Source organism: Drosophila grimshawi, unplaced genomic scaffold, assembly GCF_018153295.1.
Source record: "Drosophila grimshawi isolate 15287-2541.00 unplaced genomic scaffold, ASM1815329v1 contig_1377, whole genome shotgun sequence".
In the NCBI taxonomy this organism is placed as follows: domain Eukaryota; kingdom Metazoa; phylum Arthropoda; class Insecta; order Diptera; family Drosophilidae; genus Drosophila; species Drosophila grimshawi.
In genome coordinates this window covers 14,385,144-14,398,063 of record NW_025062900.1, presented here as the reverse complement: position 1 = coordinate 14,398,063, position 12,920 = coordinate 14,385,144, and the positions used below count along the sequence as shown (strand labels likewise).

The following is a 12,920-nucleotide window of genomic DNA, read 5'->3' as shown; positions in this document are numbered from 1 at the left end:
TAATTCACTTAAATCATAGATATATTTAAATATGTACAGCGAAATTGCTGATAAAATATCTGTGCTAATATGGAAAACCACATTTATGTTATCTGCAGTTGGTTTTACACAATAATTACAGAAATTCTTTATTGAGCAAAACTCGATCGCATCAATCAAATAGCAGTCAAGTTGTCATTGAACATGAAATGAAAACAAAAAGTATTTCTTATCAGCATTTCAGAAAGAATACACGCACAAGTTTCCACAGATTGTTATGCAACACACAGTAAATACGTGTATGTATTATTATTTTATTAGATGCTTAAACACAAGATTTTTGGATTAAAATATTTCGTTAATACATGTTGTATAGTAAATGTCGTTAATACAGTTATTGCAAACTAGTTAAGAACAGAACACAAACTAAAACATTTCACATTTATCATTTAACGCATGGGCGACGCCAATCGTGTGGTCGTCTGCGTATTGCCAATGCGATTGATGAGCTTCAGGCGCAGATCGTTGACATGCTTAAAGAGCTGGTCCTGCTTCGATAGCAGTTCCCTTGTGCGCTGGCAGCCATGCTGTGGCGTACACAATCCCGGATTCCAACGGCAGTAGAGACCCTTCCACAGACGTATGATCCGAGTGCTGGCAATGGGACGCAACACGAGCTCGGCCCGATCTGAGGAGGCTGGAAACAGCGGATTCAGATACTGATCCAGCGACGAATTAATGTGCGTCCACAGTGATGTTGTTTTGTGCTTCAGATCTGAAATGCATTCGATGAGTATAATTTAAATATTGGGCATTGGAAATTATCATCTCTACATTTAAAAGAAATTGATTGACGTCTTTGATTGTGTTGTCTTTTAAATAATATGCAGATTCCAACATAAATAGAGTTGTTAATCAAGTAATAAAAATTCGACTTACCATCTGTGACCCGCTCCGCCTCGGTGTTGCATAGGAAGGTTCCAAAGCGGCACGAATACAGATGATCCACAATGGTAATGAGGAAATACTCATTGAACTCGAAGGCATTTTTAAACTGCCAACTCACTTGCCACACGCAATCAATAAATTGAAGGAACACTGGTGAGCGATCTGCATCTGAGTGCTTGTTGTCGCCATGCCCGATACGCTGCTGGAATTTGTGACCGAACGACAGCCACTCCTTCTCGATGAGGACCTCAAAACCGCGCACGGTGCGATAATATGGATCCAGGAGCAGCATCGATAGAGCCGTCAGCTGTGCAGTGCGATCCCAGCCATCGGAGCAGTGCACCACTACAGAAGTGCTCATTGTTTCGACCTTGTCCACAATGCGCACAGCGCCAGCTAGGACGCAGCACAGATGCTTCAGCCACAAGGTGCTATCGATAACCGACTGAAATTTGGAGTCATCGGTGGTTGGATAACAGGCCTCCTTCACCTTGCGCAAACTCTCGCGCATCACGTGTATATTGTGTATGTCTAGGAAATTGATCTCCACATTCTTGTAGGCATCCTCAGACTCATAGCCGCCGCCTTTGGCCTTATTGGCAATGGCATTCGCACTGGGACGCGCATCCATGATAGTCAGCTTGTCCGACTGTGCATTGGCCTCCATAATGTAGCTGAGATACGCCTCATCATCTGCATTCCGTTTGCCACTGACGCCCACCAGCGGCTGGGAGCAGCGCGTTATGGTTGCCTGCGTCCGTGGATTCATCCAGGACAGGACGGGCAGACGGCAACGCGAACGGAACTGTGCAACGCGACGCAAAATGTCATCCGAGGCGGCCTTGGGTACGGCCCACACAGCCGGATAGCTATCGCAAATGGCATAGGATTCGTTTAGCTTCGTCGCCCGCCACATATCATTGGGCACGCCCAGCCGACGCAGCTCCGCCAGCGGCTCATACACTGACCAGCCATCCCAGCTGGCGCTCACTGCCCCATGGGTGAAGGCGAACAGTTTTCCCGTATAGGACAGCGGAAATGCATTCCACTGCAATTTTTCGAATACGGTGCGACGCGAGTGATTTTGCTGTTTGTGCGCAAAGCGTAGATTTCGCATGTCCTTGCAGAAAATCTCAATGCCATAACTGTTCTCGCCGCGCGACGTGGCGCCACCGATTTTCTCTACGCGAGCTATCACACCCAGCGGCACATCGATGACGACGGGCGGCTCTTGGTCGCGCAGCGGCAGTGAACGAAAATACAACCGATAATTGGTAATGGTGAGTGCACCAAAAACGGGTCCACGATACGGACATACATAGGTCACATCGTTTTTTTGGTCCTGATCCTCCTCACCGTCCAGGTAGGCAAAGGGCGTGTCTCGCAGCACACCGTTCTCAGCACCTTGCTTGGAGCCCAGGGAACTTGACTTGGAGCTGCTGTCCAGTGAGTTGCTGCTGGCCGTTTTCGATGCCAACTTGTCGGCTAAGCTTGATGTGGCATCCATTGCAGCGCAGATGGTATTATAATCGACTTGTTCCGTTAACTTATTGGACACTACAGCGTAAACAAATTTCGTGTCTGACAATATATTCTTTGTTTTTATTGCTCACTGTAGGTTTATCGAACTACTGAAATCGAGCTCATTTACATGAATCACTGAACAAAATGAACGAATAAGTTTCGAACTGTCGTTCATCTAGTTCGCCTTAAATAACATTTTTCGGTGCTGTTAACACATAACATCAACTTAACAGAGCACAGCTGTTACCAACATAGTGGGTCTGCTGATACAGAAATCTAGTTGGCGCTTGACTTTTGTTTAATTTCATTTTTTATAAAAACACAGCACATATTTTTTGTAATAAATTTTAATTTATATATATGGTACATATAAAAAACTCCTAAACGGAGTTTTTGCCTTTACTAAATTGTTAGTTTTCTTCTCACAATGTTATATAAATATATGTACATATGCATGTTCTGTTTTAATTCGTTTTATAATAATAGACTGTATATATTGTATTTAGTTTTACTTTAGTAAAGTGTATTTTTTTTAAATGTATTTTCAACAAAAGTTAACAATTAAACCAATATTATTCTTCAAATTAACTTAATTTTTCCGTTAGTATTTTATAAATTTTTTTATAGATTTTTAATGCTACAATTACGTACATTATTAAACACGCTAAGCGTCAACAGAAATCGTTCAAGTGACCAAAAAAAAATGAAATGAGCTTTCCAATTTCAAGAGTTCTTCATCTGATGAGCGTAAAGATTATTAAGTAGAAATTAACAAACCTAGCACTTCATTGTTACTAAAATGTTTTACTTAAATAGCAGATAGTACTAGAATTGTACTTTACTTTTTAGTTATTAGTTATCTTGGATTGTATGATTTCATTTCATATAGTCAAATGTAGTATCCTGTTGACGTTTAGTGTATTGTCATAGCTGTTGGTTTTTTTTTAAGAACATGTTTTTAATTTTGCTAATACAGTTGAAAATGAAGTTATTTGTTTAAGTTTTATATATACTTAGAGACAAAGCGTTAGTTGTCGTTTTGGTTTTTGTTCAAATTATTAAAAACTTAATTATAATACCCCATTGCATAAAACTAATAATATGTTAGCAAAACAGGCAGTTTGTGTGCTTTCAACATATTTGATGTACATGTATGTATGTATGTATGTATTTATATAAGTACATAAGAGCTTTACAAGTATTTGCTTAGTGTTTGTGGTTTTTTTCTCTCTTTTTCTTTTTTTTGTTGTATATTTTAGTATGAATGAACAAAGTCCAAAAATAAAATAATTTCTCTTATTTTCCTCCTTTGTCTTTGTAAGTATGTATAAACTAAATAAACAACATAAAATAAAGGGAGGTTTTGTTTTGAAAAACAATGGATATGCTTTGTGAATATTTCATATTTATAATTTTAAGCCAAGGTATTGGGTTTGCAATTCGAGCTTCGAGTTTTGCCAATTACGTTTTATGCAAAATATTTAAATATAAACTTGTAGCATACCTAACGTTTTTATTTTACTCATAAAAAGCAAAGGCTAAGTACTATGTAGACTTGTAGGGTTTGTTTACCTTTAAAGCTTTTCGCTATTTCGACTTTCAATATGTAAATAGTTGATAAATGGGCGCTTGTGACTTTTCCTCCAACTCCATTCAATGATTTCACTTCACTTCACTCTGCTCTATAATACTTTCTTGTTAGTTACACGTATGCTTGATAATGTTAATTATACATTTATATATATTTTGCTGTATATATGTATGTATAAGTGAGCTTTATATGTGAGTATATTAAACTAGGCGTGTATATATATTTATATAAATTGTATATATATATGCAGCTGTTTACTATATAGGCCTGATTGTTGTGCATGTTGTTCTTCAGTTGAATTAAACTCAATCAGAGCGCCTTGCATTACGACCAACAACACAAAAGTTAACTAAAACATATCATAATGTCATATGTAAAGCGTACTATGTTAGATTGTGTAAAAAAAGCATAGAGATAAACAAAATAATAAACTGTACATAATGTCATTAAAAAATTATATAACAATCAAGTTTGGTTATGAATTTGGTTCGAAGCACGCATCTCTGTAAATTCTGCAGCTAAAACAAAATACTGTTAGTCTATTGCAAGCCCAATTATACTACAACATAAATAATATATGTCACATTGTTAAAAAAAATATAAGTATTAATATAAGAAGTTAAACAATTATAAAAATGATTAGCATCTAAAACTTGTACATGCCTACAGCTGCAGGGCGCTCATGCAAATTACTTACATACACGCTTTGTATGTACGTATTTCGTATTCCGTATTCCGTATTTCCTACGTCGAGTATGTGCTATGTCTTGTATACATTGTCTTGTTATGGATTATATGACTATCTGTGTGTGTGTGTGTCTATGTGTGTATGTGTGAATGCGTGGGTGTTTGTGTGTATTTATATAAATAGATTAGACGTGCATCATGCTGGGGTTCGGGCCCAGTCAGTATATCTTCTGAGCCTGGGAGTCTCTTGCGTTGCGTCTTTCTTGTTAGAATTTTGTGGCTTAGTTGTTTGTTTGTCGGTTTGTTTGTTTGTTTGTTTTTTTTTTGCATCATTCTTTCATTATAAATATCCATATTTAGTTGTCTTCCGCAGCGCTTAGGAAGTTTGGCGCTATGCTTTGCTGTTGCCGGCTTTTGTTTTAGTTTTTAGATTTGTTCACTCATCCACCGATGTTGTGGGCGGACTGTAGCTACATCAGGAAGCGCTGCGCTGTTCGCTATCCGGCCTGCGATCGGTGGCAATTTGCAGCAAGTTTCTAAACTCCGTATCGAGTATTTGGCGTGCCTAAATTACATATTTGTTTAGTATAGAATTAAGTTGTAAAATAAATTTATCATTAACCTGGGCATTTTGTGTGGGTATTTGCAGTGCCAGACCCATCGCAGTGGCATCGAAGCCCTCATCTAGCGCCATCAGACCACCATGCACGCCTGATTCGAGCAAGTTATTGGCATATTCCTATCAAATCATAATCAGAAGAATTGATTAGATTAGTTTAGTTTGTATATTAAGTAAAGAAGCAGCAGCATTTGTAGCCCACCTTCAGCCCTATGCTGCTGACCCAGCGTATGACACGCTCATTGCTCCATACCAGCACATCGCAGAGCCCATTCTCGCTCATCTTGCGCCTGTGCTCGAGCTCAGTGCGATCATAGTTCAAGCGCTTGAGCATTGAAATGCCATACTGCAGGCTGGTGCGATGAAAGCTGTCCACCATTTTCAGTTGGCCGCGCAAATCCTTCTTGGTTAAATGATCCAGCATGCGCGCATCGACTAGACACTCCATGAACGTTGTGCGATATTGCGGCAGTCCCAGCCCAGGCAACCAATAGTTGCCTATCCACTCGTGATTCATATCCCCTGCAAATATGTAGGAAATTAATTGGCGTACTGTAAATTGAATACCAGCTAAACTCTTCAAATATAATCTAGGAAAAGCAAAAGAGAACTTTTCTTTTCCAGTGACATACCAAACGCCAGCGTGGTGCGTGATGTTTGTGGCGCTGAGGGGGAAGTCAGTGAAACCATTTCCTGTATAGCCAACCGAAGTTTAAGCCTATGTAAGGGATTACTAATGCCTGCCAAAGAAATTAGTTGCATTTAGTACAGGTGTCATATTTGATGCGCACTGTGCATTTACCTATTTCCCGCTGTATTTCCGTATCGCTTAACGCACTCATAATTGCGCCAGACTTGACGTTGGCGCGACAGGCGGCTACATACCAGGCCGGCATGCCCACCCACAGCTCCAGCCAGGCGACAATGGTGGGTCCGTTCCACAGGGCGAATGGCGTGCCCGCTTTCATGGCCTCGCCCAGCAGATCGTTGCGATAATCGTGTTCTCTGCGGAGATTAATTCGTTAATAGATTTCTAATTTTGTATTTTGCACAATAATAATACTTCTTCTGCCTGCCGTAGTCAACGCTGCTGATCTTGGAGCCCTGTGCGCTGGCAATGCGTGGCATCATGCCACCCGTCATGCTCATGACATCGTAATTGGAATCGACCTCACTTAGTCCAATTGACAGATTGCCTATGGACATCATGCTGGGCGAACCATCTGGCAGTGTATCCTTGACGCCCTTGACCTTCTCTTTTTTGCTAAAGAACCGACCCAGCGACGATTTAATGCCCTTCTTCTTTTGCACGGCTGCAGCGGCCGCCGCCTCCCTCGACACGCCCGACGTTGGCGTCTGCAGCATGGACATGGATCCCATGGTGTTGTAGTGACGCAGCGACTCTTGGCTGCCATAACGCGAGCTTAGCGGCGACAGGCCATAACTGTGACTGCTCAGCGACATGTGGGTATTCACATGGGGTGCAACGGCGGGTGCCATGGTGCGGCGTCGCAGCTCCTCCTGGCTGTGTGCCAGCGCTTGGGCAACACGCTCCAAGCGCATCGAGCGGGCTGTCAATGGCGAAGCAGCGCCGCCCGAACTGGAATCACCGGTGGTGGACATGCCGCCGTGCAGCTCCTCGCGGGATGCATCACTCGACAGCACGGGCAAGTTAAGCTGCATAAAAATCAAATAAATACGAGTTAGTATAAGAAATATATTTCAGGAAAAGAATATTGAAAAGGGATAATAACTGTTGGGTTTAACTTTTGTCCATCATTCAATCGGCTTTAAAATGTGTTTAAATAGCTTAGTAACTATCTCAACATATCTTAAAATAACCACTGGAAAATGGGCATTTTGGATTGACTTAAAATACATTTCTAAAGTTTTACTTAAATCTACATATTCAGCAGAATCGGCTGTACAAATCAAGCTAGCTGTCAGAGATCTATTGCAATTTGGAAAAAGTGGATTCATGTTACCCATAAAAGTAACTGATTAAACATGAAATGAATATCTAATCTAGGAGTTCCAGCGGTTGCTGTAATCCTTACCGTATGATATTTCTGCATGAAATCGCGCTGTGGACTGTTTGGCGTACTGCGCCCACTCATGGGCGGACTCTGTCTGTCCATGGATCGGCCGCGCGCCAATAGATTCACATGCTCCAGACTGCCGACACGCGACTCCAGCTCCTCAGCGCGAGCTTCTGTCGATTGTTTCTCCTCCTGGATGAGGCGTATCTCATTGTTGATGGCATCCAGCTGCTCTTGCAGCATCATGGCCAGCGTTTGTGCATCCGTATGCCCCGACGGCGACATCATATCCGCCGTGGCAGCCGCATACAGCACATCGCTATCATCGCAATCAGCAACGCTGGCAACTAGCTCGTATGCCTGCTGCTGGGCCGCCTGCTGCATTTGCAGCTTCTCCCACTCCTGCTCGGCCATTGAGCGGGCCAGTGCGTTCTCCTCGGACAGACGCGACTTGCTCTGACGCCGCAGCGAATGTGTCTCAAAGCTGGCATGAGATGCGCTGCGTGTGAACGCATTGCCGCCATCGACAACACTGCTGGGCGATAGACTGCGGGTGAGTGCCTCCGTTTGCTGTATATTATAGGCGATCTCTTGCTGAAGCAGCTGACGCTTGAAATTCTCAATTTCGAGGCGTGTCTTGGAGAGCTCCTTCATTATTTCGCTCTTCTCGTGATGCAGCTCCTCGGCCACCTTACGCGCCTTCTCCAGCTCCTGGGTGAGAGCGTTCTTCTCGTCGAGCGCACGCATGCGCTCCTTCAGATGCACCTCCAAGCGCTCATTGGACTCGGAGAGCAGTTTATCAACCGTCGAGGATAGGCGCAAATTGTGCTCTTCATTCATTTTGAGTCGCTGGTTCAGTCTTACCACCTCGGCGCTCTTCTCATCCAAATTCGTCTCCAGGCCCCGAATGCGATCCTCCGCCGAACCGTGACGTTCTTGAGCCTGTAATGCGTTCAGCCAAACTCATTTAATTACGTTTATTCAATAGGATTCAATGATCACAATAGACAATAAATTAGTTTTTGTATTAGTAATGAAAGCTAAAAAGTGAGGAGTTTTCTGTTTTGTGAAGGTTTTTCTTGTTTTCAGTTGTCGGTGCGCTGAGTTCTTGTGCAGGACAAATAAGAGATAGATAGAGAGTTGTATATCTTGTATCTTGGGGTTTTTCTTTGGTTGTTGTTGTTGTTGTTAGTAGGTGGATATTTGGAAAAAAAATATACTCGGAAAATACATATACATATTACACAGAAAGAATAAAGAAAGAAGATTGAGATTGTAGAATTGAATTTGATATACTTATGGAACCTGTCGGCGCGCATATTAGTTCGAGTGCATACCTTATTTCCTACCTTAGTCAATGCCTCCATGCGCGCCTTTAGCTGCTCCTCCATGTCCGGCTGCAGTTTGGCATGTTGCGCTAGTTTTTGCTCAGAGAGCTCGAGCTTCTCCTCGATGGCGCTGATTTTCTCTTCGTGCAGCTGTCCGAGTTGCATGTCGATTATCGTTTGTTTTTGTTTTTTTGTTGTATATTTGGTGGGGGTAGTTAAATTAGTTTGGTTTTATATGCAAATGGATAGGGCACATCGATTATGTATTATTAGTCACAGTTTTAGCGATTCAAAAACAGGCATGGGCGACACAAGTCACTCGCCATTTAAATGACTGCTTGTCAAAGCGGATCAGCAAAATTGGAAGTGTTTAATAAGTGAACAAAATAAATGGGATTCATTAAAGTAAAATTGGCTGGATAATATCCAATATCAAATTATCAAGCAGATATGTTTATAAAAACGGACTTAAATCAATTGCTGTCAGTTGTTATTAACGATCTTACAAAACAAAATGAAAACCCATTTTAAAAAGAGTGTACATAAAACATTTAAGTAATTTATAATTGCCTAATTAGTTACTGGTTTCGCAAAGATATTTAGAAATGAACAGCGGAAATTATACAATATTTATCATTTATAAATGTACATATTTGAAGAGTGGAGAGTTTTTGATTGGCAGTGAGTGAGTGCAATGTTTTAATGAAAATAAGAAATTCGCCCATGCCTCGTAACCATAACCAATATATCCAATATATATATTTATATGTATATCCAGTAATATACGCACCTTTAATTGTGCTTCCTTGTGCCGCAGTTCCTGCTCTAGTTTCTCGTTAAGATCATGCAACGATGTCGACTCACGTTGTGCATTCAAGTAACGCTTCTCGAGCGTAGTAATACGCTCTTCCTACAGGTCATCAAATATAAAATCAGTTTTTGATGCAAATTGAATTTGTTATGTTTACTTACCTGATCCTCCTTTTGTGCCACATTTTCGCGCAGATCACGCTGCAGCTTCGAACACTGATCCTGCGATTTGGAATGCTCCTTTTGCACACGAGACATATTCTCCTCCAGCTCGCTGATCTTGTTGTTCAGATCGGACACGCGACGCTGCCATTGCGAGAGCTCAGAAGTCTGGATAGAAAAAAATGTTGATTAGTTATTAGTTATCATGAGTAGGGATTAAACAAATAATTATATTAGGAATATAGTGCTTAATTCAGACAAATTGCACTTTTTATTCTAGTTTAAAAATATAGATTCTAATTACTTTTACATACGAATGTTATAGCTAAAACATTATTAAGGTTTTAGTAAATATGGATGGAATAATAATATTCCCTGCTACAAACTTGGTATTTGCATCTGTTTAGAAATTTTTGAATAAACTGACTAAATTTGCATATCTGAAATGCCTAATTCCTAATGGAAATGCGCAAAATACAAAGCCGTAAAATAAGTTTCCACAGCCAAAGCAGACATATAAACAGATTCATGGGATTCTCGCGATCTGACTCATAAAAGTAGTAAGAATATGCGACTTGTTTTCAATGATGTTGTTTGTTATTGTTGTTGTTTGCTGTTTGTTGTTGTTGTTGCTATTGCCTCACCTGCTTCTCGATGATCGTTTGTAGCTCGTGTGTTTTGGCCGCATATTCGTTGAGCTCGCTAGCATCGCCGTTGACGCCACCTCCGCCGCTTGCCAGCTGCAATAACAAAAGGTATGCCATAGAAAATACACGCTTGATTGGACACAAACACACACACTCACGCAGACACACACATACCTTCTCTTTAATGCCATTTTCGCCGCTGGCAATGCTTACGGAATTAACGCCGATGCCTGGCAAAGCGCCCGATTTGTATTGGGTCAGCTCCTCTTTGGTTGTGTTCAGCTCCTCTTCGAGCACATTGTTCTTCTCGATGGACAGCCGCAGTCGTTCGCGCACTTTCTCGTCCAGAGCCTTGTGGTGCTCGAACAGTGACTTGAGCGCTTTGAGCACCTCCACCTCGCTGGAGACACCGCTCTGAGCCGCCGCCTGCCGCTTAACGACAGTCATCCGCAGCGAGCGTTCATGTCGCGAAACCAGACACTCCAAGTGCTCAAGTAGGAGCTGCATATAACGAGTATCGCATAATTAGTCGGGTTTTGGGATTATGATTTGGATATTGTTGGATGTATGCTTACCCGCGTGTTGTTGCGTTCAGCCTTGAGTTCACCAATCTCCTCGTCGCGTTCCAGCAGCGTTTCGCGCGCTTGTGTCAGCTCCTTGGTCAGAGTGGCAAACTCCTGTGAATATCGATTGAAACATATTATTAACTAGACGTTCATTTTGGTCTCACGTTTATTGCACTAACCTGCGGCAAATTGGCATTGATCTGGCGCTGCAGACTGTCGCGTTCTTTTTCGACATCGTGCAGCTTGACCTCCGTTTCGCCCAGCCGCTCCTGTGCCTCACGGAGGCTGTCCATAAGCTTGTCCCGCTCATCGAGCATGGACACCATGAGCTGCTCAAAGTTGGCATCTTCGCCGCTGAACTGCGAGGAACGCTGCGATATGCTATCTTCCGATATTGTGGGCATCACGTCGCACATCATGTTCCACATTATTTAGTTGGCCACCAGAGCACGGGCACGCATGCAAGACTGCAGAGCAAAGAAGATATGTTAGTATTATTTAAAAATAGGAAAATCCTTTTAAATCATAATCATAAAATCTTCGAGAAACTGCAACCTTTACTTATAATATAATATCATTAAGCTCATTATGTTATACAGAATGTTTATGTTAATTTTCTCCTCTTCAAGCCGAGAAGTTCACATATTTAAATTCGAGATTTGATTAATATCAAATTCTTCAACCAATCAAATATGTGATAAATTAAGGAATGATTTTCTAGTCCAATGGAGATTCCATGAATTAGATTCGTAATTTTTAACGTTTTAAGCAATTTTTTTTCTTCCTTTATTGAGAATTTCTTCAAATTTAAATTGTTGTTTAGTAATTTGGTATAGCAAATAGAAAATACAATTCCAGAACTTGGAATTGTTAACGAATTAGATTCACATCTGGAAGCGAAAAGTTCAAATCGATAATTACCGAGCAGGTTTTAAATTTATCTTAACTAATTATCTTTAATAAATTCCATTTCGAAATTATTGCACTCGTTAGAACATCCATAAAGTGCTCACAGAAATAAAACAAATATTTTGGTTATTGTATAAATTAACATTATAAGAGTAACTATAAAATTTGGTCACACAATTAAAGCAGTTAAAGCCTACACAATTCCCACGCAGCTAATGCAGTTTTTTTCTTTTTTGTTTATGTTGACTTTTTCCCTCTCTCGTTCGCTCTCGCTCTCTCTCTCTGTCGCGAGTGTTGCAAAGCCCGCGTAATGGGTTAACACATTCCAATTGGACTAATACACTGAACATGTCTAATAAGGCTTTTATCATAGGCGCCGCATTGATAACAAGTTTTCAGCACCGACACACAATCACACACCTATGTACATACACACAGTACATACATGTGTATGTATATACATACACGCATGCCAGCACGCACACATATGCAAAGTTTTTTCATTTTTATTATAATATTTGTAATTTAAAATAATGTTTCTCACATAGCTTTAGCACCAATTAACGAAAACACATTAAAAAACACAATCGCAGGTTAACAGCTGCTGCACTCGGCTCAATTAATGATTGGTAAAACGCCTTTTCTTGGGCAAAGAGGACGGCTTTTATGCAAAAAGAGCGAAAAAACTCCCTTCCTCCCTGGCGCAAACACGTACCCCGTAGCCAACAAGGATCGATCGCACGGCTACAGCGCAGCAGCAGCGACAACAACTTTGGCTGCTGTTCAGCTTTTACATATATAGCTATTTATTAGATGCAATTGTAGCAAGTTTTATTTATTTCCGATTGATTTTTATGTGCGAAAAAACGCAGCTCGTTTCTTTTTTGGTTGCCACTACGGTAAAATTCCAATGTTGCCACTTAGTTTGAATATTTTGTATACTTTTGATAGTCTGGCTAGCATGCGTGTTTACTATGATAAATTTGTAAAGCTGCCTTAATCGATGTTATTCGCGAATCTTAAGTGCAAAATTTAAATTTCCTCCGAGCGTCAGAATAAAAATGTACTCAACTTGGAAAAATATGTGCGTAAAATTTGAAAATTTATGTTT

The 12,920-nt window shown here is 40.9% G+C and overlaps 2 protein-coding genes across 5 annotated transcripts; both read right to left on the bottom strand.

Annotated features, from left to right (window-relative positions):
- Positions 1–249: 249 nt before the first annotated feature.
- LOC6561471 (myotubularin-related protein 2) lies at positions 250–2,536 on the bottom strand. Its single transcript, XM_001988141.2, has 2 exons — positions 919–2,536; positions 250–754 (listed from the first exon to the last, which is right to left on the bottom strand). The coding sequence occupies exons 1-2, from the start codon at positions 2,432–2,434 to the stop codon at positions 429–431; spliced, it is 1,842 nt and encodes a 613-aa protein (XP_001988177.1). The 5' UTR covers positions 2,435–2,536; the 3' UTR covers positions 250–428.
- A 411-nt stretch (positions 2,537–2,947) lies between these two features.
- On the bottom strand, positions 2,948–12,710 carry LOC6562823 (liprin-alpha-1). 4 transcript variants are annotated; one of them, XM_001988142.2, is made up of 15 exons: positions 12,525–12,710; positions 11,080–11,367; positions 10,910–11,011; positions 10,509–10,835; positions 10,332–10,427; positions 9,688–9,855; positions 9,506–9,625; positions 8,737–8,865; positions 7,406–8,329; positions 6,412–7,025; positions 6,151–6,353; positions 5,981–6,088; positions 5,551–5,870; positions 5,352–5,468; positions 2,948–5,294 (listed from the first exon to the last, which is right to left on the bottom strand). In XM_001988142.2, exons 2-15 carry the CDS (start codon positions 11,326–11,328, stop codon positions 5,205–5,207), a joined length of 3,567 nt encoding a protein of 1,188 aa, XP_001988178.1. In that variant the 5' UTR covers positions 11,329–11,367; positions 12,525–12,710; the 3' UTR covers positions 2,948–5,204. The 4 variants fall into 4 exon arrangements, with proteins under 4 accessions (XP_001988178.1, XP_032591964.1, XP_032591963.1 ...); XM_032736073.1 differs by having other exon boundaries at positions 8,725–8,865; positions 12,525–12,678; XM_032736072.2 differs by lacking the exon at positions 12,525–12,710 and adding an exon at positions 12,354–12,501 and having other exon boundaries at positions 8,725–8,865.
- Between the last annotated feature and the right edge of the window lie 210 nt (positions 12,711–12,920).

What these genes read in the sequence shown, in the direction of transcription:
- LOC6561471 (XM_001988141.2), bottom strand. Translation starts at nt 2,434, where the DNA reads ATGGATGCCACATCAAGCTTAGCCGACAAGTTGGCATCGAAAACGGCC. An exon ending in GGCGGAGCGGGTCACAGATG is followed by an intron (nt 755 to 918) that starts GTAAGTCGAATT and finishes AATGCATTTCAG; the next exon opens with ATCTGAAGCACAAAACAACA.
- LOC6562823 (XM_032736073.1), bottom strand. Translation starts at nt 11,328, where the DNA reads ATGTGGAACATGATGTGCGACGTGATGCCCACAATATCGGAAGATAGC. An exon ending in TGGCACAAAAGGAGGATCAG is followed by an intron (nt 9,626 to 9,687) that starts GTAAGTAAACAT and finishes GATGACCTGTAG; the next exon opens with GAAGAGCGTATTACTACGCT. An exon ending in GGAAATACAGCGGGAAATAG is followed by an intron (nt 6,089 to 6,150) that starts GTAAATGCACAG and finishes TTTCTTTGGCAG; the next exon opens with GCATTAGTAATCCCTTACAT.